Here is a 25675-nt window from a genome sequence, read left to right on the forward strand (position 1 = left end):
TCATGATGGGACAGATAAAAACTGATTCACTTGGGGTGAAGTCTATTCTTTTTTTCGCACCAATAAACAAAACACTTTAAAAAATGCTGCATTTTTTCCTAATACCGCTATATATACGATACAAAGTGACTGCTGTCAGTTTGCATAATACGTTTCTCACTGACCACAAAAAAAAAAAAAAAAAAAAATGATCATGATGGGACAGATAAAAACTGATTCACTTGGGGGGGAAGTCTATTATTTTTTTCGCACCAATAAACAAAACACAATAGATACAGATCAGCACCAAGTGCCCTAAAAAGCGCGGTGACTACCATTCTTTTAGCCACAATCCAACAATGTTTTCGTTTTAGCCACATCCATTGATGTCTTCGCACTGTAGTACAGTGGTCTCCAAACGGTGGACCTCCAGATGTTGCAAAACTACAACTCCCAGCATGCCCGGACAGCCAACGGCTGTCCGGGCATGCTGGGAGTTGTAGTTTTGCAACATCTGGAGGTCCACCGTTTGGAGACCACTGCTGTAGAACAATAAAACCTTGCTAACAAAGGAATTTCATGATTTGGACTAGATCAGAGTATGGGTGGATGGGATGGATGCTATTCCAGCCTGTTTACATATCAGGATTATTACACTGGACATGCTTTATACTTGAAGCAAGAGTTAAACTACATTAATAGTATATATATATATATATATATATATATATATATATATATATATATATATATAATAAAGTAGAGAAAAAAGCAGTGCTTACCCCAGGCAGTTCATCTGCATCTGTAACATTGCTCCACAAAACGTTATAGTCCACTGCTGCACCCATGGAGGAAGGTGTTGAGTGTCTATGAGACACTATGGGGGTTAGATGAGGGTTAGATAGAGACCAGTCCAGTAGTGAAGAGTCCAGTAGTGAAGAGTCCAGCAGTGAAGAGTCCAGCAGTGAAGAGTCCAGCAGTGAAGAGTCCAGCAGTGAAGAGTCCAGCAGTGAAGAGTCCAGTAGTGAAGAGTCCAGTAGTGAAGAGTCCAGCAGTGAAGAGTCCAGTAGTGAAGAGTCCAGCAGTGAAGAGTCCAGTAGTGAAGAGTCCAGTAGTGAAGAGTCCAGCAGTGAGTGTCCCTTAGCCCATCCTGAGGAGCAGACAGCACAGTGCAGGGATCGCATGCTGCAGCTGGTTATAAGTCTTGTGGGCGGGGCCAGTGGCAGCAGACAGTGACAGTGACAGTGACAGTGCTCCTGCTGCTCAGACATCACTCTCTTTTCTTTCTTTCACTTGAATTTTATTGAAAATGTTACAAATATATATCGTTACACACCACTCTCTTTTACAGTCTCTATGTTAACACTTAGCATCCCAGATGAATAAGACCCCTAATTCCCATTATCCATAACCATGAGTATTAAGTGCATGCACAGTCTCTTTATGTGAGTATATGGCTTATTTGTTGGATATGTGCAGCATCCCTATAGATTTCATGTATCCATCACGGCATTCACTAGCCCAGCTTCTAAATGAACAGGACCATGAAGACTTTGGCCCAGATTTATCAAACTGTGTGAGAGAAAAAATGGAGGGATTTTCCCACAGCAACCAATCACAGCTCAGCTTTCACTTTACCAGAGCTCGTTAGCTGAGCTGTGATTGGTCGCTGTAGGAAAATCCCACCATTTTTTCTCTCACACAGTTTGATAAATCTGAGTCTTTGTGCTGTATAAGGCTAAGTTTCTACTTGTTTTTTTTCTTTTGGGAAAAAAGCCAATTCTGCTGCATGGCGTTTTTTTGGCCAAAAAACGCTTCGGCCAGATGTTAGCTGTAAATCAATGAGAAATCGCAAAATTCTTATTCCACTTGGCGTTTTTCACTTTGGTGTTTTTTTTTTTTATCCTTTTGGCGCTTTTTCACTCTTTTTTCAGCTCCTTGGCTGTTTTCCAAAATCGCAGCATGTTGAGCCACAGCATGAGCCGCAGCATGTTTTTGTTTAGGGGGGGGGGTGACCCAATAGTGTGGTCGACAACATTTTTGCATGAAGCTAAATCAAACAGACTGTAACAGAAACAGTGAGGGAAACATAAAGTGGTGTGAATGCGCCCTTTAAATTTACGGTTGTACCAAACACATACTGTACGTGTGTGGTATACCACAGATGTTTGTACCAAAACAAGACTGAGGCTGCATTCACATCTCCTTTTAGCAATACGGTTCCCGTATCCGGTTTCAGTGAAAAAAACGTATGGAACCGTATTGCAAACCGTATGTATAGACATTTCATAGAAAACCGTATGTCAACCGTAGCATCCGGTTGTGTACGTTTTGCATCACTTACAGTTTTATCCGTTTTTTTCTTAGTCTACTACAGTTTTATGCCCGGGTGAAAAACTGGATACAACCCATATACAGTGGTCCCTCAACATACGATGGTAATCCGTTCCAGACGGGCCATCGTTTGTTGAAACCATCGTATGTTAAGGGATCCGTGCAATGTAAAGTATAGGACAGTGGTCTACAACCTGCGGACCTCCAGATGTTGCAAAACTACAACACCCAGCATGCCCGTACAGCCAACGGCTGTCCGGGCATGCTGGGTGTTGTAGTTTTGCAACATCTGGCGGTCCGCAGGTTGTAGACCACTGTTAGACGAAGTTGCCCCCACCTGTCCCCGCCGCTCCGGACCGTCACCGCTGCCGTGGTTGTCGCCGTCCATCGCTGTCGCCGCGTCCCTGGGGTGTCCGCGACGCTCCGGCAAGGCCTCTGCTTCCCCAGCATCCGCGCTCTCCGTCACCGCCATCACGTCGCTACGCACGCCGCTCCTATTAAATGATGGGATGGCGTGCGCAGCGACGTGATGACGACGATGGAGAGCGCCAACGATGAAGAGGATCCCGAAGAGGACGCGCCGGAGCCCCGAGGACAGGTAAGTGACCTCACCTAAGCTCACAGGGCCCCATAAACGGCTATCCGGCGGCAGCTGAAGCAGTCAGCTCTGCCGGATAGCAGTTTATGCGATGGCCCCGACATAGAAATGCATCGTATGTTGATGCTGCCTTCAACATGCGATTGCCTCTGAGAGGCCATCGCATGTTGAAATTATCGTATGTCGGGGTCATCGTAGGTTGAGGGGTCACTGTACGTTTTTCTTTTTTTTTTTTAAATGGTGGTCTATGGGAACTGTACTGAACTGTATGTGCGTACGGTTCCATCCGGTTTGCACAATACGGTTTTGCAGTTTGCACATGCGCAGTGCACGCCGAAAGTTCTTCTCACAAATAGAACAAGAAGAACTTTATTTAATTAAGGACAAACATAAAACCGTATCTGTGTTTTCAGCTTTTTTTTTTCAAAAACATATTAAACCGTATGCAACCGGACATCAGTTTTCAATCTGTATACGCTTTAAAACCGTATAGAGGTATATACGGATGTACACGGTTGTATACAGTTCAGTCCGGTTTTGCGACATACGTTTTTTACAAAAAAAACTGATACGGGAACCGTATTGCAAAAACGAGATGTGAATGCCGCCTGATATTTGGCTCAAAGTTGCATATGTTTTTTTATCATATACGGTTTTATTGGCATACGCTTGTATGCGTTTTTATATGTAAAACCAGCCAAAAGAAAAAGTACTGTATATAAACATAAACTCACCATAGACCTATACCACCCAATACGTCACTGAGGCGGATTTTACATCATGTTCAAGACATACGGCAGACGTTATCCCTGCCGAACTTGCGCCATACCCCATTCCTTTCAATGAGCCTGATAGAGTCAGCTAGTGACTCTCTGGTGGGGTCATTTTTGTACTGTATCCCATTAAACCGCAGCAGACCATGGTTTTCAGTCACAAGCTGACTCCGCTCAGCTCACTGAAATAATGGAGTATGGCATGGCTTCCGTTATCCCCAAACGCATGATGTGAATGCAGCCTTATATACTTCTTACTACTTTAACCACAAAAAGATTGTAGCAATATTGTAGCCAATTGTATAGGAGAAAAAACATAGGAAAAAGTGCCACATCTTTGACTATGTTGGCATAATGAAAGTCTATACAGTACAGTAGTACCTCAAGTTACAATATTAATTGGTTCCAGGACGACCATTGTATGTTGAAACCATTGTATGTTGAGACCAGAACTCTATGGAAACCTGGTAATTGGTTCTGAAGCCACCAAAATGTCATCCAAAAATAGGAAAAAGTGAGAATTAAAGAAAAATAAGTAGATAACTAATGCAGATAAAGAAAAACCTTACATATAAAAGTAATAAAGATCTGCTGGGAGCTGTAATCACTGTCTATGTCAGTGTTTTCCAACAAGGGTGCCTCCAGATGTTGCAAAACTACAACTCCCAGCATGCCTGGACAGCCTTCGGCTGTCCGGGCATGCTGGGAGTTATAGTTTTGCAACACCTGGAGGCACCCTCTTTGAGAAACACTGGTCTATGTAGAGGAAAGAAGCTTCTGGGTCCTGTAAAGAACATGCAATTTCCTAAAAAAAGGAAAATGGAGCCGCCCTCACCTGGTGTCGAAAGGAGCAGCTAACCCTGGTACAGGTACAGAGAACAGAACATGTAATACCTCCCTGTACTGTAGGGGGCGCTACCAGACACCAGTCAGTGCATACACTTCAGTAATACAGGGGTTTTACCAGTGAAATACCCATTCTGATTGGTGGGTTCTTCCAGCCATTGACACGTTTCGCAGATTCCATAGCATTGTATGTTGAGTCTGGTTTCAAGTTACAATGGTCCAGAAAAGACCATTGTATGTTGAAACTATTGTATGTTGAGGCCATTGTAGGTTGAGGGATCACTGTAGATTTGAAAGCCATTTAAATGTATCTCTCGGATATGCTGCCATGCTATAGATGTGAAACACACACACCTTACACAGCAAAAGCTCCACTAATACAGAAACCCAGCACTGCGCTCCAATATGTATCCCAGGAGGATAGCAATATTCCCAGCATTGGATTCCTAGGTAAGTAGTTATATCGATGTGGCCACAGTGAAGGAGAGGACACACAGGACCATTCTCTTTTAGCCAGATTGGATAGCCTTGGTTCTGGAGGTCTCTGCCATTACATGGTTGGCCATTGATGTACGCCATGAAATACTACTAGCAATAGTGTAAAAAAAACATGTAATTGCCTACAGCTTTTCCACCCGGGTTCTCAACAGGGATGAATAACAAAGGTTGACAAACGAAAAAAGGTTGTTATGATAGGACGACGACTCTGGGGTTCACTCCCACAATGCAGCTGGTTCATGAAGACAAAACCATGTCTACATGTGGTGGCCAATGGCTATGGCTGTATGATTATGCTGGCACCATGTGTCCACTGGATGCCACATGTTGGCATAGGTTCATCTATTTGCAGCAGCCACAATGTGGGAGCGCACCCAGGAGGAAGTTTTTTTTCTTTCTAACACAATTGAATAAATAAATCCCATAATTTAGTTCAAGAAGTTAAGATTAGTGCAAGGGAAAAGTGGAGTCATCCAAAGAAGCCATCAGATTCCAGCTCTAATTTCTCATGCAGTTGGAAAATAGTAGCAGAAGTCTATTTTTTAATAAGCCCACCTCCCATTCCCTGCCGCATCCTTCGAAGGAGGGTGCTGAGTAGAGATGAGCGAACTTACAGTAAATTCGATTCGTCACGAACTTCTCGGCTCGGCAGTTGATGACTTTTCCTGCGTAAATTAGTTCAGTCTTCAGGTGCTCCCGTGGGCTGGAAAAGGTGGATACAGTCCTAGGAAAGAGTCTCCTAGGACTGTATCCACCTTTTCCAGCCCACCGGAGCACCACAAAGCTGAACTAATTTATGCAGGAAGAGTCATCAACTGCCGAGAAGTTCGTGACGAATCGAATTTACTGTAAGTTCGCTCATCTCTAGTGTTGAGCTCTTATCTGCTTCTACATTCTCCTATGATTTAGCTGCTTTACCTCTCGAGTGCACTTCCAAAGTGTTATTAAAATACCTTCTCTGGAGCACTTCCACATGCCAGCATCGAAGGCTTCATACAAATTATTATGTAACTGCAAAGATCACTAACGTGAAGATACATATAGGGCGAACACTACTGCAAATTTACTATACAGATGGGATTTGACAAAGACTGTCAAAATGTGTGCAGGACAAATGGAAGACCTGCTGACAGTTGGATTGGATTAGTTGGGTGAGTAATAGGATAACTAAGGACTGACAAACCAAATCTGACAACATATGGTGAATGATCAGCCTATTCAGCTAAGCCATGAGGTGTGAGGGGACAATGGACAAGAAGAGCTTCATGTCCAGTGAAGGACAATGAAAGCCAAGTTTTCATCAAAGTGTGATGGTTGTGTTAAGAGGGTCAGTCATCTCTCCTTGACCTGGCAAATACCTGCATTGACCATGCTAGAACAATTCTGAAGCATCTTTTTTGAGAACTCTTCGTTGTGCTGTTCCTCTGTTACAATCCCTCCTCCAAACTCTAAGAATAAATTGACAACTAGGGGTCATTGTCCTCCAAACTGTGGACCTCCGGATGTTGTAAAACAGTTGTAGTTTAGCAACATCCAGAGGTCCACTGTTTGATGACCAGTAAACTAGGGGGTGCCCAAGGAGTTACACACTCAAACTGCACCTTCAGGGGCTACAAAAGAGAATTTTGCTACATTTTATTGACATAAGTTTGAGAACTAATACAGATATAGCCCCTGATTTATCCCATAGGCTTGCATTGAGGGGGCGGAGCGTGACGTCACACGGGGGCGGAGCCGTGACGTCACAATGCTCCATCCCCGTGATTGACAGTAATCAGACCAGGAGCGAACACGCTCCGGGGACTGATTCATAAGGGGGTGCGGCGTGCAAGATCACGGGGATCCCCAGCGGCGGGACCACCGCGATCAGGCATCTTATCCCCTATCCTTTGGATAGGGCATAAGATGCGCCAGAGTACCCCTTTAAGGACCAGGACATTTTTTTTTTGCATTTTCCTCCTCTCATATGAGGGCTTGTTTTTTGCATCAACAATTTTACTTTGTAATGACATCACTTATTTTACCATAAAATGTACGGCGCAACCAAAAAAAAAACATAAAAACGATTTAGTTGATAAATCAACTAGGTACCAGTCCTCAAGGTATATGTAAAAGAAAGTTAGTGGAATGTAAAGAATAAGAATAGATGGAGATCCAGATATTAATTGAAAAAATATAATATATTTATTAAAGGTGATGTTATTCGCTGGTATCGAGTGTCCCTGCAGGGCCCTTGCATGGGACAAAAGGCGCAGCGTAGAATAATAAAAATGTATAAAATCAATGAATTAATAATTCAATAGAGAGAATAAAATAAAATAGAATAAAACTTGCATCTATAGTTCATCCAATGTTGGCATCAATAATAATCAGTTAACAGTGTGCTTAACTGCTCAGTCTCTTATAAGCACGATGTGATGCCGATAGCCAAATACACTGTCAAATAACGGCTTGTTGTAACAGTTGCAGTGTCCAATCTCAATGAATTAGCCGATGGTAGTGCAGTGTAACAAACTGTCTCACAGATGTGAAGGATAACGAAAGTCCGGTGCACAGCACCACTCACCACCCTTGCGACCGCTGGTGTTGCTGGTATCGGCAGAGGAGCTGTTTCGGTAATGTGGCACGGAGGTGTCAGGCCTCCGGCAGTGAAGGTCTGTATCTCATGTGTCCGGCAGCGTTATAGGTAGCGCTGGAGTTGTCCTCTCCGCAAGGTCCGCGGCTGGCACGGATGGCACCGGCCTCGTAGGTAAGCCGAAGGTCCTTGGCTGGTGGAATAAAGCGGTGCGTTCAAGGTAGCGGTGGGAGTGCGTGCAGCGCGCCCCGTGTAGTTGAGCGCTTGCACGCGCGCAGAGTGGCAGTGAAGCCGCAGTGGTCCCAATACTGGGGGCTTCCAGCAGTTTCAAATGGAGTTCGGTATAGAGCTGGGATATGGAGATGATTATAGATGGATGCAAGTAGAATACACAATTCTAGATGCATTTCAAGGCCTCAGACCTTTTCTTCAGTAGAGGTATAGGTGTATGGTTTGTGCGGGAAGAGTTTTTTATAGTGTGAACTGTGATAAGTGGAAAACCAGAAAGTCTGGAAATTCCAGGTTGTAGGTAAATTCAGGAACATGTCATTGTGTCTTCCCTGTCCTGCTGCCCTGCAGGGACACTAGATACCAGCGAATAACATCACCTTTAATAAATATATTATATTTTTTCAATTAATATCTGGATCTCCATCTATTCTTATTCTTTATATTCCACTAACTTTCTTTTACATATACCTTGAGGACTGGTACCTAGTTGATTTATCAACTAAATCGTTTTTCTGTACTATTTAGACCTTTGGGTGAAGGTAACACCAGTTAACCTCAGGTATATTCACCCACTGAGTGAGCTACACCTTCTTTTATCCAAAAAAAAACATCATTTATGTGGGAAAATTGAAAAGAAAACCGCAATTTAGCTAATTTTGGAAGGTTTTGTTTTCAGGCTGTACACTTTCTGGTAAAAATGACATGTTTTCTTTATTCTGTGGGTCAATATGATTAAAATGATACCCATGTTATATGCTTTTCTATAATTGTACTGTTTTAAAGAAAATCTCAAACTATTTTAACAAAAATAGTATGTTTGAAATTGTCCTATTTTAACCACCTATAACTTTCTAATTCTTCCATATACGAGGCAGTATGAGGGCTCATTTTTTTGTGCCGTGATCTGTAGGTTTTTTTTTGGTACCACTTTTGCTTATATTTTACTTTTTATAAATTTTTTTTATAAATTTTTTTGGGAATAACGTGACAAAAAAAAAGCAGCAATTTTGGACTTTTTTTTTTACGTTCACACCGTTCACCGTACAGGATAATTAACAATATATTTTGATAATTCAGACTTTTACGCATGCGGCGATACCAAATATGTTTACTAAAACATTTTTACGCTTTTTTAGGGGTAAAAGGGGAAAAACGGATGATTTACATTTTCATTGGGGGAGGGGATTTTTAACTTTTTTTTTTTTTTACACTTTAATAGTCACTTGATTGCTAATACTGTTCAGTGCTATGCATAGGGCATCAGCTGATCAGTGTTATCGGCTATCTTCTGCTCTGGTCTGCTCGATCGCAGAAGACCCCTGGAGACGGATGAAGGCAGGTGAAGGGACCTCCGTCCGCCATTATGGATGCTATTTAAAGTACCGCACTGCCGCAGATGCCATGATCTGTATTGATCACAGCATCTGAGGGGTTAACGGCAGATATCCGCACGATCGCGGATGTCCGCCATTACCGGTGGGTCCCTGGCTGCTGATAGCAGCCGGGACCTGCCGCGCATAACGCAAGCACCGGTGCTTGAGGTCATGGTGGAGCGTAAATGTATGTCATGGTGCTTTAAGTACCATCGCACCATGACGTACATTTACGTCCATTGTCGTTAAGGGGTTAAATCAACTGGTGCCAGAAAGATAAACAGATTTATAAATAACTTCTATTTCAAAATCGTAATCCTTCCAGTACTTATCAGCTGTTGTATGCTACAGAGGAAGTTCTTTTCTTTTTTAATTTCCTTTCTGTCTGACCACAGTGCTCTCTGCTGACACCTTTGGTCAGACAGAAAATAGATTCAAAAAGAAAAGAACCTCCTCTGGAGCATACAGCAGCTGATAAGTACTGGAAGGATTAAGATTTTTAAATAGAAGTAATTTACAAATCTATATATATGGTGACACTGGTGCTCCGTGGAAATGATCTGCATATCCTGACGCCTGGTATATTGTGGGTCCCTGATACCCAACAGAATGTGAATAAAAATAAAATAAAATAAATACTGGCACAGATAACATAGGACTTACTGTTTTTATTGTTTTAAAAGGGTGGAAGAATTGGTAAAGTGCATATGCAAATATTGGCCAATAAAAGTGTCTTTAGTTCTGCCAGAAGAACTAAAGACACTTTTATTGGCCGATATTGACTTATACACTTTACCGATTCTTCCACCCTTTTAAAATAATTTACAAATCTATTTAACTTTCTGGCACCAGTTGATTTAAAAAAAAAAAAATTCTATCGGAATACCCCTTTAATATTTTTCCTGACCATTTTTTCTGACCGGCCCATCAATACAAGAAAAAATATTCTGCCAGGAAATGTTCTACTGGCTATAGGATCCCTGGAGGTTCTTATAGTTGGCCTACACTAAAGCTGTATCCACACACACTTATAATCTTTTTGAGCAGGGTTCTCTTACATGATGGGCTTCAGCTATTTTTCCCAACTACAGTATTTCTTTATGGGTTCCATATATTGGACTGTTTTTGTGGTACCTGTTTGAAGATCTGTGAAATTATATTCAGCATGCAGAATTCCACACATATCAGTATAATAGACCAGGGGTCCTCAACCAGGGGTACGCAAAAGGTTATGTGGGGGTACGGATTTTCGCTGACAAATACCGACCATGCATTGGCCAGAGCTCAGTTTCCACGGCAGCACACTATAATGTTGGAGCTACGGCTGCGGCCACTTTACGTGAGCTGCAATGGCTGTCAGGCCTGACGTTGCACGGAGGTGCCAGAACATTGCAGAAGGATGTTACCCGTCAGTTCGGCCCTCCGAATTCCGTTGAACGGGATAGACACAGGCCTGGTAAGCATGCTAAACTTAGTGTAACACCGCAGTATTGGAGGGCATTATTGTATATATCTCATATATTGGCCCAGGTTGATCGAAGGGGGAAATAATGGCACGAGGGGATTAAGATGGAAAGGGGGGGGGGTAATCATTATTCCCCCCTCCCCCCCCATCTTATTCCCCTTGTGTCATTATTCCCCCCTCCCTCCGATTCCCTTTTGCCATTATCCATTATCAGATTATGGTAAAAGGGGATAAGAGGGAGGAGTGAATAATGGCACAAAGGGATTTAGAATTGCATTGGTATCGCATTAGAAAGGTAAACACACACCATTATGAAATTAAGTACTTTCATCATTTCTTTTGTCCACAGGTACCCCTCGCTCATAAATCCTGTACAAGGGGTACCCCTTTCACCCTTTGAGGGTACAGTTGTGATAAAGGTTGAGAAGCACTGATGTAGACAAATATTTCTTTGACCTGTTTATTCAGACTTGACCATGATATTAATACCTTTCTCATTCTATTGGGTTCTACATCTAGGGATTAATTAAGTCTATTACCTTGCCAACCATTAGACCACCTTTTATGTATGGTGGTCCATGTCCAGTGGCTTCAGTGTATCAGTGATAACCATCAATAACGTTCTCTCTTATTGCCTTGTAATTTCCAATTCTTTTCACATAATAACTTTACACCACTCCTTTATGCTGGTATTTGTTCAGCTAGTACTAAGACGTAGCAGCCAGCCTGAACATGCACACTTGCAATGATACTCCAACAGGTTGATTTCATCCTACCCCACCCTACCATGCAGTTCATCTAAGGCTAGCTCCACACTGAATTCTTCTGTGCTTTCTAGATCTCCAAACATACATATTCCCGATGTAGACTGCATGAGTAGATTACATTTGGTCCATCACACTCAATGGTCTCGCCACGAGTATGCCGTGATATACATTGGCCATACCTTTTTTCTGGTGTACCAATGTTCCAAAATACTGGATTCAATTATAACTGAAACTTTAAAAACGAAAGAAAGGGCTACAGAAAGCAAATGACCTTATCTGGCTTTAGATGTTTAGATCTGGATTTGCATATAAGGAAGCAATATCAGGCAGCTGAAAAATTATTCTTGCCTAAATATTTGTCCTGCTGTATAAAATGCTTTCACAGAAGAAGGAAATGTTATTTCATATAATTATTTATCTTGGACTTTTTCATTTGTTATCTATTGTGTTTTACTGTATACTGACATGAAGGGAAAAGTCCACATTGCTAGACCTGAGTTCATCTCAACCGGGAGGCAGCTACGGGGATTGAATGTGTTGCTGTCTAATGGTGTAATTCAGAGCCAAGAAGACAAGTAGTTTTTTGTACAGGTGAGGAGTTACAGCTTTAAAGGGGTTGTGCGCTGCCCTACAGCTCGGAGCTTCGCTCACAGTGTCCGGAAGTTCCTTACTCCGAACGCTGTGTGCGGGCTTCCGTGTTCGCCGCCGCCGGGCGTGATGTCACGCCCGGCCACTTCGTGACGTCACGCCCGCCCCCTCTACCAAAGTCTATGGGAAGGGGGCGTGACAGCGGTCGCGCCCCCTTCCCATAGACTTTTGTTGAGGGGGCGGACGAGACGTCACAAGGGGGCGGGCGAGATGTCACGAAGGGGCCGGGCGTGACGTCACGCCCGATGGCCGCGAACACGGAAGCCCGCACACAGCGTTCGGAGTAATGAACTTCCGGACTCTGTGAGCGGAGCTCCGAACTGCAGGGCAGCGCACAACCCCTTTAAGACCAGTGTCCTAAATACTAAGGCTTCATCCATAACACTGTATGGACAGACAGGGCAATATACACTCACTGGTCACTTTATTAGGCACACTAGTTAAATTGCTTGTTAACAAAAAACTAATCAGTCAATCACATGGCAGCAACTCAATGGTGGAGATTTATCAAAACCTGTCCAGAGGAAAAGTTGCTGAGTTGCCCATAGCAACCAATCAGATCGCTTCTTTCCTTTTTCAGAGGCCTTTTAAACAATGAGAGAAGCGATCTGATTGGTTGCTATGGGCAACTCAGCAACTTTTCCTCTGGACAGGTTTTGATAAATCTCCCCCAGTGTATTTAGTTGTGTAGATGTGGTTAAGACAACTTGCTTGTTGTTAGTGCCAGACAGGCTGGTCTGAGTATTTTAGAATCTGCTGATCTACTGGGATTTTCACCAACAATCATCTCTATGGTTTACAGAGAACAGTCTGAAAAAAAATAAGATATCCAATGAGAGGCAGTTGTATAGCCGAAAATGCCTTGTTGATGTCAGAGGTAAGAGGAGAATGGGCAGACTGGTTTAAGATGACAGAAAGCGAACATTAACTAAAATAACCACTTGTTACAACCCAGGTAAGCAAAATACCATCTCTGACCACAAAATATGTTCAACCTTAAAGCAGATGGGCTACAGCATCAGAAGGCCACACCAGGTGCCACTCCTGTCAGCTAAGAACAGGAAACTGAGGCTACGAACAGGAAGGCTGGAAGAACATTGCCTGATCTAATGAGTCCTGATTCAAGCTATGACATTTAGATGACAGGATCAACATTTGGCACCATCAATTTGAAAGCATGGATCCCTCCGGCCATGTATCATGGCACACTTTGCAAGATAATGCAGCATGTCACAAAGCTCACATCATCTTAAGCTGTTGTCTTGAATATGACCATGTGATCACTGTAACATCTGCCCTCAGGCCAGACACGCTGGCCATGAGCGTTCTCTTGTCATATCACCGCTGCCGGCGGGGCTGGGAAAGTTAAACAGATTTAAAAATTACTTCGATAAAAAAAATCTTAAAGGGGTACTCCGCTGCCCTGTGTCGGAAGCTCCGCTCCCCAGCATCCGGAAGTTTATTGTTCCGGACGCTGTGTGCGGGCTTTCGTGTTCAGGGCTGCCCCTCGTGACATCACGCCCGCCCCCTCAACGAAAGTCTATGGAAAGGGGGCGTGAAGGCCATCGCGCCCCCCTCGCATAGACGTTTGCTGAGGGGGCGGGCGTGACATCACGAAGGGGGTGGGTGTGATGTCACGAGGGGCGGCCCTGAACACGGAAGCCCGCACACAGCGTTCGGAACAATAAACTTCCGGATGCTGGGGAGCGGAGCTTCCGACACATGGCAGCGGAGTACCCCTTTAATCCATTCAGTGCTTATGAGCTGCTGAAGTTGAGTTGTTCTTTTCTGTCTAAGTGCTCTCTGATGACACCTGTCTCGAGAACTGTCCAGAGTAGAAGCAAATCCCCATAGCAAACCTCTTCTACTCTGTGCAGTTCCCGAGACAAGCAGAGATGTCAGCAGAGAGCACTGTTGCCAGACAGAAAACAACAACTCAACTTCAGCAGCTGATAATTATTGAAAGGATTAAGATTTTTTAATAGAAGTCATTTACAAATCTTTTTAACTTTCTGGAGCCAGTTGATATTAAAAAAAAAGTTTTTTCCTGGAATACCCCTTTAAGTGTCTACACCCGCACCCTGTCTTTAAGTATCTATTCCTCCATTTGTTCCCGGCCGGATCTTTGTTGCCTTGTACCGTAGTGAAAGCTTACTGTGTTCCTGATATCTGTGTTCCTGATCCTTGTTCCGTTACCTGACCCTGCACCTGTGCCACCTGCCCTGACCTACTGCAACCATGACCATGTTTTGCCAGTTTCCTTTTGTGCCACGCCACATCCCAGCAACCTGTGTGGACGAGTCGTGCCAAGGGTAGCGACCTGGGTGCCGCCTGCCGCAGCAAGACCATCCCTCTTTGTGGAGGGCTCTGGTAAAAAACAGTGGCACCTTAGACTCCGCTCCCTGGCACGGCTCACGTCATTATCCACACAGGCCCAAAGGATCCACCTCCTGCCATGACCCGTTACAATCACTGTACTCCAATGGCCTCCATAGTCACTTGATCTCAATCCAATTGGGCACCTTTGGGATGTGATGGAACAGGAGATTCACATGATGAATGTACAGCAACTGCATTATGCCATCATGTCCATATCGACCAAAATCAGGGAATGTTTCCAGCACCTTGTAGAACATATGCTACAAACAATTAAGGCAGTTCTGAAGGCAAAAGGGGGTCCAACCCAGTACTACCAAGGTGTACCTAATAAAGTGGCCAGTGATTCCTTTCTATACACAAATAGAAAGAGGCCTGCCAATCTAACCCAGCAGGGCAGAGACAAGCTGGTTGTGAGCCACTTGTCCTCGGCTCATTTTTACAACCATAAGTACATAAAATGCTGCAGTGTTTCAAAGCTCATTGTAATGAATGCCCTGTCCCTGCTCCATATTGCCTATGGTTCGGACAGCATTCAGCACACAACAGGATCCCTTTAACCTTTTTTTTTATTATTATTATTCATAAATATATTTACATTGTAAATCTACGTGTTGAGATAGAGGTATACATTTTGTTTATATTTTCTTAAATATACATTAAATAATAATAATATAAACCAGCTATGCCACTAGAAGGACACCTGCCCTACATCACAGGGTTTCCAAAGTTATACTAAGCTCTTGAGATTAAGCAATTGTCTAAAACTGGAATTTCACTGTGTACATATGTTAGTCATAAACCTGGGCCCTACCTACAAAGATTTTATGAAAGTTTCTCAAGTTCACTAGTTGCTGTGTAATAAATCTCACACTATCTTATTGGTTATAATACACTTTACAGTAGAAGTCCTAATGTATACACACGGTTGGTAAGTTATTGGCTACACTACAGATCAAACTTCGTCATTGCAAAGTTTCCCTCCATCATACGATCACTTTATTATATGTTTATTACTCCAATGTGGCATAAAAATACACAGCGATTAAGGAAGGTTTTTTATTACTTCAAATGAGAAACCACACTATGGCTGAAAACAGACAACATTTTTGTATAAAAAAAAACATAACAAAACAGAAATAAACAGCAACGCCATACTCACAGCTTGCCATTTTTGGGGCCAACAACTCTGTGGCAAGATGTTAGCTGAGAGTCAATATGAAAATATTAAATAGGTAAGTTTTTATTTGCCTTTTTTTTCAATTTTTTCTGTAATTTTTAGGATCAGTAGTTGTTTTTCAGCATGTTCTTGGTATGTCTTTTTTAAAGTACCGGTAGTTGTGTATTTCCCTCCATAGACTTCTATAGGTGCAACAAATATCAGGGGAAAAAAACTGCCATGCGTGCATGTGTGGTAGACCACCCCTGTACCATTGTTGCCCTGTCAGGTGGACTCTATTTCAGTGACCCCTGGGCCTCCCTTTCTTCTATGTTCTATAAATAGCACTTAGTGCCTATGTTATTGTTTTGTGCCTTTAAATAATGTTGTCATGTGTTGTAACCAAGGAAGGTTCCAGTGACCATGTGATTTATAGGGTGACCTATGGGACCCCTCCATAGTCTCCCCCATATAAACCCTGGGAGGAGCTAGTTCAGTCTCTTCTCTCTTGAGTGCTGAGTACAGTGAAGTGAAGTCCAGAGAGAGAGTGTCTAGTGTCCTGAGGAGTCCTAAAGCCTACCACACAGCCACGCATCCACAAGTCCACTACCCCAAAGGTGAACGTCAAAACCTGGTATGCTAGGGGTGAAGTCTGTCTAGTCAGTCTCAGTCAAGCCAGTCAAGATTAATTTGTGTTATGTCAGCGTGGTCCTGCATCAAATAATCCAAGTCTACTACAAGTCCCAGCAAGCCCTAAGGTATCTGAAGTCACTGGTCACCTCTGTTGGCCTACCTAAGCTGTTAAAACTGTTACACCTGTCTACCACAGTAAAGCTGCCGATGTTCAGAAGCTTGGCATCGGAGTCATTATTTGCTCCGTGCCTAGCCCAGGATCAGGATCTAGTGGTATACCTTCTGGTGGTGAAGAGGTTAATGCCTTCTGCCCCTAGAGCAATAACGTCTGCCCTCATCACACCCTCACCACAACTTTTGGCGTCCTACGAACAGGATACGGGTATGCACTTTATGCAGAAATTACCCCCCCCCCCCCCCCAGGTCTGAACTGTGTCCAGTATTACAGAGTAAAACGCACGAGTGTGTGACAAAAATTGCGCAAGAAAGTGTACAGACTTTGTCAGTCAAAAGTGTTTATTCCAAGGCACTTGTGAAATAGAGGGAGAGGTGAAGAAAAGTCTTCTATCTGCCATTGTGAACTGTACAAGAATTGTGCCGACCATGTGTGTAAAATTCTGTCTGAAGTTATGCTATGTAACAAAGTACTGGCTGTACCTGAAAGGGTTAAAGATGTGCCAGAGAAGCATGTGAAAATGTCCCTCGCTGGTCAGCGCCCCGCCCCTGGGCGTGGAAACCATGTTGCTGTATCGAATCCCAAATGGAACTGTAAAGATCCGCCTCTTGGTGCTGGGGGAGTGGAAGTCAGTGATGCACCGCTGAAGCACTTCCGTCCGGCAGCCATTTTCCCGATGTCCTGTATAAAAGAAACAGTGCCGCTGGACCTCTTCAGTTTGCTGGAAGTCTGTGGAGTGAGCAACATGGCGGAGCAAGCAAGCATGAGGTCAGAGAGTCCCAAGATGGCTTAGGAGGCCCAAAAAGTTGCAGCAACCGCAGTGCAGATGTTTCAGAAGTTGGCGGATCGTCTGCAAAGGATCTCCATTGGGGATGAAGAAGGCTATCTCAAAGTCCCGCTGCCCGAGGAGGACGGAGAGTGGTCAGCGACTCCAGCGTGTGGAACACGAGCATCTTCTAGAGGAGCATTGCCAATGAGGCTGTCCCCTCACCACCGGACCTGGGGATCCTGGGCAGAGCTCCACACTGAAGAATCACTTTTATACCCCTCCATCCACTCCTAGCCCAGAGTCTACACCCCAGGTCAAGAAGGCTGCAGCAGGCCTCTGGTCACCACCGCTGCCCCAGTGGTTATTTGGCGATGAGCCTACTCTAATCCAGTTCATGAGAGAGCACCTTTTACCCCTTCCAGGGAAGCCCCATGCCCCAGTTCCGACAGCCCGGTCTGAGAGGGCTAAACGATAGGCCCCGGTGGCATAATAGTGGAGGAGATGAAGGCACAAAGGAGAAAGGAGTATGGTCCTAAACCACTACCGTATGAAGTGTGCCAAGCGCAACAGCAGGACATAAAAACCCTTGAGGCCCTGTATATTAGGATGCTAAACCACCCCCGAGAGGGAGAGCCACCCCTGGAAAGGCACCGAGCTGCAGTCATAAAGTTTGATAAGGTCCAAGGGTTTGGTACCCTCATGGACTGTCGTCATGGTGGGACCATCCCGAGCAGTTAAAAGAGACTATCTCGCCACACATTTGCATTCTCTGGAGAGCGGGGAGATTGTGGAGTATACTCCAGTTCAAAGCGTGAGAGGAGAGTGGGCGGCAGCGGTGACCTGCTGATTCCCTTCTCATACTTTCCGTCGGACAACTGGGATGCAGATACCTTCGGTTTACTGTCTCCTAAACTCCAAGAGCCGTGTCCAGATGAAGAGGAAGAAAGATGTGCCCAGGACTACTCATGTTGCTGAGGAGGTTTGGCCGGCCCAACAGGCACCGACACTTTGTACCCCAGTGGCGCAAGCTGCTGCTGTCCAAATGGTGGTTAACATTAGTCCCATAATAACAGAGTCTACCCTGTCTAGAGTGAATTGGAACACCCGAGTTAGTCCTTTAGAGGGGGCACAGTCCCATGGAACCATACAACATTTTTCATGAATCGTCTTTTGTAACGTAACTTTAAGAATCCAACATGGGGGAGATTTATCAAAACCTGTGTAGAGGAAGAGTTGCCCGTAGCAACCAATCAGATTCTTTCTTTCATTTTTAAAAAGGTCTCTGAAAAATGAAAGGAGCAATCTGCCAGGGGCAACTGCACCACTCTTCCTATACACAGGTTTTGCTAAATATCCCCCATATTTAATTTTTTGCACAGATCGCCAATATCAAGGTATGCTGTAGAGTATCTATACTATATATAGAGCTCAACAAGAGTGGAGCCACAGGGACTCCTTATGCGGACATACGATATACAGAGAAGGCACAACAGTTTCCTTCCCAACACATCAGCTGCTTTGTTTCTCTTTGTTACATTCATGAGCAAAATGTGATCAGAACAGTTGTAAAGAAATCCAAGCAACTTGTATTTATTTTAACATAAAACCCAGTCAGCCTACATTCACACTACGAAATTTCCCAGTATTCCTGGTATACCAGCCTTTTGCCACGATAATTCAAATTCCGGGCTTTGACAAAAGAATGAACACGTCTTGGTGCCTTTATTACTAATAATACTAGTATACAAGGAGAAAATATTACCCCCATACAGTGATCATATAGTGATAGATATCAGCTCTACACAGGCTCTGCAGACCATATAGGATTACATACAGTTACATCTGGTGACGTTGTCTCTGATCGGAGTCGTTCACTTTCCTTTTTCTTCTCCATCCGGCCCAGACCGTCATGATGATTTCTTACAGCCACAACTTGTCTCCACAGAACCTACCAGACAAACATTTTAGACTCTGCACTTTCCCAGCACATAAAGTGCTCTATACAGTAATAATAACCCACTTAGTGTCCTACACAGTAGAGTGGGTAGATTTGTGGGTTGGCGTTGAGTAGGTAGCCCCCCTCTCATTAGGTAGACAGTTCAGTAGGTAGACAGGTCCCTTCACTTCTATATTAGTAGAGTAGGTTTCATGTAGAAATAAAACAAAACAAAAATATACTCATCTGCATCCAGGCCACACACAACATCTATGTCATGGCGCTGGCGGCACAATGATATGACATCATTGCGCCGCCGGCGATGTGACGGATGTTACATGTGGCCTCCCGGGTCTGGGAGCTTTTAGGTTGTAGATCTGCCACTCTGCGCACGCTGTACACAAGGTCCTGACAGGACCTTGTTTGCCAGCATGAGAAAGCAGTCGTCGGGTGGCCAGTCAGGGGCCGGCCCCTGCTGGCCGACTGGGCAGGTGGCCTACTGGGAATTTTCCCGGTATTCCAGTAGGCCAATCTGGCCCTGTGGGCATCCCTGGTTTGGCAACACTGTGTAAGGCTATGTTCATACAGAAAAATATTCTAACTGAATCCATCAAAAAAAAATTCTGCTAGGAAATTGTTTGCAGCAGAGTCCCATGGTGTTAAATGGAATTCTGTTGCACCTTGGTTTTCGCCACGGAAATTATGATTTTGGCCACTGCATGACATGTCTATTCTTTCTGCAGAATCGGCCTAGAAATGCATTGCTGTCTAGAGAGATAGCTATTTCTAAGCGGTCCTAGTGCTAGCATTTTTAGCTGGCATTTCCATTCTGCGTAATGTCTGCTTGGGGATTTTCTGGGTGGACATTCTGCCGTGAAAAAATAGCCTGAGAGAGTGAGCAAAGAAACAGAGAGGGCTCATAGGTGTATATAAGTCTGTACACATACAAACTCATTTATCAAAACTACCTTACAGAACTACTTACCCTGTTGCCCATAGCCACCAGCTTATTTACCATATGGTTTTATAATCATGACTTTTGATGTATTTGTTTTATGTTACTGAACAGCAACAAAACAATGTACAGTACTCTCTTTTCTAGATGACACAGACTTGTTACTTGAAACACTATGATTCATGAAAGCCTTTTAAAAGAATGAAACCAGACATGTTAGCATGTGATATGCGTGACTTTAATGAAAAACAATAAAAAGTTGCTGGACAAGATTTATAGAAAGTGAAACGTTAAAGGTATAGAAAGTCCCGCTTTTGTGAAAATATCTTTGCCTGACATAGCCCATTTTCTAACTAACACATTTTCTACCTATTTCTAGAATTACATAACAATTTTTGGCTGTTGAGATCACAGTAAAAACTGCAGAGTCACTTCTCAGACTGCTCCTACATGTTATCACATTCTGGAGACTAATCTCTATAGAACAAATGGGAATACATGTAAACAGGGTTTGGTAACTGTGTTATTGAATGTGTTCCTCAGATGGGATTTTGGGTGCTTTTACAGAATCTGAAGCATTTCTTCAGGTAAATCTATTCCACACCAAATCATATGAATTTTATGTGTGGAATTTGCCACTGTGGATTTCCTCTATTTTCCATACAAACGGAATTAATTAATTCAAAGGGGCCAACTGAGGCTTTAGCTACGGGAAAATAACAGTGATTCTTCTCCTGATCGGGTAAATAATTGGTATTCCTACAGTAAGCAAGAACATTCTTTGGGTATGACTAAGCATAGCATTGCAAACCTGTCTGTCCCAGTTCTGAAACCACTAAAAAAATCAATTTGTTTTGTGTGTCTGTGGGTCTTTTCCTATTTTAGATAATTACTATGCTTCCTGTTTGAGCAGTTGCTCAGTATTACAATTCCCATAATGCGTTGATTTCCCTCAGCTCTTCATCACAGTTCTCCCATCCTTCCTACTTCCCTCCCACAGCACTTCTGCCAGTTCCCCAACCAGAGTTGCTTCAGAACATTGCTCTACAGAGCAGACTATCTCTCCACACAGCAAGTTTGCAAAAACTGCTGTATTCATTGCCTGTCTGCTCCTCTGCCTGTGGCATTACTCAGCATAAGGCAGCATGCTGTAAATACGCCTCATTCCATAAATGTCCCAATAAAGATATATATGAATATGTACATATAAGAGGGAGATGGGGATGTAGGCTGTAAAGGCAGGTCAGTGGCAATGACATCGCTCAGGAGGCCGGGCTTTAGCTCAGAGACATGATCCAGTCAAGCCTTCTGAGACAGTCAGTCAGCTATCAGTCATAGCCAAGTGGAGGGGCCATAAATGTTTTCAATACAGAGATCTCCAGGCACCTAACAAGAAGAGCCTTCCTCCTGGGCACTTGCGGTGGTGGCCAGGACCTTCAACAATGCTTGTAGGACACTGACATCAGATATGTATAGACTCCCTCCCTGACCTCTATATGGGCATGTCAGCAATTTTGATAGCTCAAAAGTGCTGACAGATCCACTCTAAAGGGGTTTACTACTGGGCTGCTGAAAAAATTACCCAGAATATATATATATATATATATATATATATATATGTGTGTGTGTGTGTGTATTAATTTTTTAGCATGAAAAACCTCTTCATATGTGAGTGGTTAATGCTATAAGCTATCAGATCCTGGTTGGGTCACCTTAAACGCTTTCACATATACATTGGATGACCTCCTCCTCCTGAAGAATATTGTTAGAAGTAAAAAGTCTTTCACAACTATTTTGCCTGGTGGGTCAACAATAGATAATATGGTCAATAAACAATACACGCATGTCCTGTGCATGACAGCTGCCCAAATGTTGACCCACTTTCGGCTCAGTAGAGCCGTCACAGGCTGTTATGGTGACATCCAGGTTCACAGCAGATTGCATTCATTAGTCCTAATTGTATCTGATGTGCCATATATTGGCCTCTATTCTGCTGTCAACTCTGTATAAACAAAAGATTAAGGGTGGTGTACTTTTACTTCCAGAACAATTATTTGAGTATTTTAGGCTGAAAAGTTTTGCATGAAATGTAGAAATATAATTCACCACTATTTACCAGTATCGGGTATCATTCCTGACATACACATCTAATAATGACCATCAATAAGCCATAACCTGTCCATTAACCTGTAATACAGTATAAATCCAAGTACAGCTTCATGAAGGGCTTTGTCAATGTCATAGCCAAAAATGTTGGTTATCTTGGTGGACATTGTGGACCACCTTTTATGATCATTTTTTCGTGTTTTTTAAGTATGTTTTAGTACCTTTAGTACCTTTCCCTTTATAAATAATATGATTTGAGGATCATGTGATTTAATGATTTCTCTTTGAATCACATAATTTTTAATGGGGGAAACCACCCTCAGAAATGCTACAAAAACACAACACATACCTTTTCTTAGGTGATTGTAAAGCAGGAAGAAAAAACAACAATGAAGGTCAATACAGCTGCAAGACTAAATAAGCAACGTAGGTAAAGCATGCTGCATTTGGGAGAGAAAAAACACATGACAAAAAAAACAACCACAGTCAAGAAAAAAGGTTACAAAAAGCACATTGTTTGTAGGGAGTTTTATTTATTTAATAATTTACTTTACTACTTACGACCTGACAAAAAGTTTTTCCAAAATTGCAGTGTGTGACACCAGACTACTGGGGGTTTTACACAGGGGGGAGATTTATCAAAACCTGTGCAGATGAAAAGTTGCCCATAGCAACCAATCAGCTTGCTTCTTTCATTTTTAAAGAGGCCTCTGAAAAAATGAAAGAAGTGATCTGATTGGTTGCTATGGGCAACTGGACAACGTTTGCTCTGCGCAGGTTTTGATAAATCTCCCCAACAGTGTTTCTTTTAGGTAAAATGCAGTGTTTCTATAGATTTTTTTTTTCTTGTGTTTTGGGACAGATAATATATGAAATTCCTAAAGGAGTGTCTCCCAACCAGGGCACCTCCAGCTGTTGCAAAACGACAACTTTCAGCATGCCCAGACAGCCGAAGGCTGTCTGGGCATGCTGGAAGTTGTCGTTTTGCAACAGCTGGAGGCGCCCTGGTTGGGAAACACTGGTCTAAAGTGAAATATTAAATATACTACAACATTGTGTTTTTCTTTGTTTTTCTAGTGTTCTTTGGGGCATTTTTTTAGTTTATTTCAACACATAGCATGCTTGAAAAAATAATAATAATGTATATATATATATATATATATACATATATATATATATATATATATATATATATATATATATTTACCCACATAGTCACTAAAATGCTGTATGCCTGATCTGTCTCAGATTCGTTTTTTTCCAGATTTCCAGATATTTGCTGGGGATTTCACCAATACAATGAGTAAAATCTACACCTAAATCTTAGAATTAGAGTACAAACACATTACATTTCTGCCCCATTTAATTGTATCTGTCGACATCCCGATTTCAGTGGACCCCATTCACCTACTGACTCCGTTCCGGATGTTGCGTCTATATGTTCTATTACCTGTTATAATGTTATGGCTCTTTCATAGTGTGCTATTGAATTGTTTAACATTGTTTTTTTCTGTATGTTACTGAAATAACACATCTAATCACACTAAGCCAACACTTTAAAGGGGTACTCCGGTGGAAAAATGTATATTTTTTTATCAACAGGTGCCAGAAAGTTAAACAGATTTGTAAATTACTTCTATTTAAAAATATTAATCCTTCCAGTACTTATCAGTATGCTCCAGAGGAAGTTCTTTTGTGTTTGAATTTCCTTTCTGTCTGACCACAGTGCTCTCTGCTGACACCTCTGTCCATTTTAGGAACTGTCCAGAGCAGCAGCAAATCCCCATAGCAAACCTATTTTGCTCTGGACAGTTCCTGACATGGACAGAGGTGTCAGCAGAGAGCACTGTGGTCAGACTGAAAAGAAATTCAAAAAGAACTTCCTCTGGAGCATACAGCAGCTGATAAGTACTGGTAGGATTAAGATTTTTAAATAGAAGTAATTTACAAATCTGTTTAACTTTCTGGCACTGGTTTATTTCCACTGGAGTACCCCTTTAAAGCCAGTATAAAATAGTCTATATGGATATAATATAAAGGATGGGATCAGGGAAATAAAGCATGATATGGTTATACAAACTGGACATAAAATGTTTAAAAATAACATGTTGTGCTTTTTAACTATGCTTAAAAGAAACCTCATTTCTGTAATAAATTGGGCCTGAGCCATGAAAGAGAAAAATGCTTTGACTTTTTCCAAGCCCTGACAATGAAATTTAGCTTTTCCTAAACACTGGCCAGCTGGCAAAAGAGAATACAATAGGAGGGGCAGTATTAACCATTGTACGCCAAAGTCATTATAGCGATTAACTATTTCACTACCCTAAAGCCAGTGTTCTGTGTGTATGATATGGTTATTCTTGCAGTTATCAGGTTTTAAGTAAAAGAAATGCACAATCAGACCCAGCACTGTAGTGAATGAGGCTTTAAATATAGTGGCCCATATGTAACCAGCCTGAAACCAAAGCTGCCTGGTTTTGCCCACAACAACCAATTACAGCTCAGCTGTCACATCTCAGCAAGCTCTGATCAAATGAAAGCTGAGCTGTGATTGGTTGTTATGGGTAAAACCAGAAAGTTTTGGTTTTAGGCGGATTGAGAAATCTGGGCCATTGTTGCCTCTAAACTGTAAACTCTGGAAAAAGGTAAAATAGTATACAAAAGCCAGGGCTCCAGCTGCATCTGACTGCACATTTACATGCCTGGCAAAAGCATATAAATATTGCACGTAATGTTTTCCTATGGGATTGCATAATATGATATTTGTTGTGCTGGATTTTTTTGGGATCATTGCATTAAAAACTGAATCTGTCTCTCCTTCTTCCTACCACTGAAGGTAACATATTTCATCTTTGCACCACATGAAATGTGCTGATGTTTGAGCAAGGGAGGTAACTCCTGAAACGTTCTGACTGTTGCTCGCACGCCAGCGAGCGCTTCTATTCAGCCCTCAGGAAGGCGTCTCTCAGCGGCCAGGAACATACTGCCCCAGGAGGGGATAAATATGTTCTGAAGACCCGTGCTGAGCATGTTATCTGCGATATCATTGCAACGGGTGAATATAATGTCCTATGTTCTGTATACTGCACTTTTGTATTAAAGGGGTACTCCCGTGGAAAACTTTTTTTTTTTAAATCAATTGGTGCCAGAAAGTTAAACAGATTTGTAAATTACTTCTATTAATAAATCTTAATCCTTCCAGTACTTATTAGCTGCTGAATACTACAGAGGAAATTATTTTCTTTTTGGAACATAGAGCTCTCTGCTGACATCATGACCACAGTGCTCTCTGCTGACACCTCTGTCCATTTTAAGAACTGTCCAGAGTAGGAGAAAATGCTGCTCTGGACAGTTCCTAAAATGGACAGAGATGTCAGCAGAGAGCACTGTGGTCATGATGTCAGCAGAGAGCTCTGTGTTCCAAAAAGAAAGCCATTTCCTCTGTAGTATACAGACCCTAAAAAGTACTGGAAAGATTA

General features: G+C 42.7%; 1 protein-coding gene and 1 long non-coding RNA gene across 2 annotated transcripts in view; one reads left to right on the forward strand and one right to left on the reverse strand.

Annotated features, from left to right (window-relative positions):
* Positions 1-1039, reverse strand: part of TMEM116 (transmembrane protein 116) — a 56418-nt gene extending 55379 nt beyond the window's left edge. Inside the window, exon 1 of the mRNA XM_056536556.1 lies at positions 762-1039. Within this exon, the coding sequence (XP_056392531.1) occupies positions 762-827 (66 nt within the window). The 5' untranslated portion in view covers positions 828-1039. The remainder of the gene's footprint in view (positions 1-761) is intronic.
* The window catches only part of LOC130285227 (uncharacterized), a 52413-nt gene extending 41316 nt beyond the window's left edge, over positions 1-11097 (forward strand). Inside the window, exon 4 of the long non-coding RNA XR_008847300.1 lies at positions 11022-11097. This is a non-coding gene — a long non-coding RNA (uncharacterized LOC130285227). The remainder of the gene's footprint in view (positions 1-11021) is intronic.
* Positions 11098-25675: the final 14578 nt, after the last annotated feature.

Source organism: Hyla sarda, chromosome 1, assembly GCF_029499605.1.
Source record: "Hyla sarda isolate aHylSar1 chromosome 1, aHylSar1.hap1, whole genome shotgun sequence".
NCBI lineage: Eukaryota > Metazoa > Chordata > Amphibia > Anura > Hylidae > Hyla > Hyla sarda.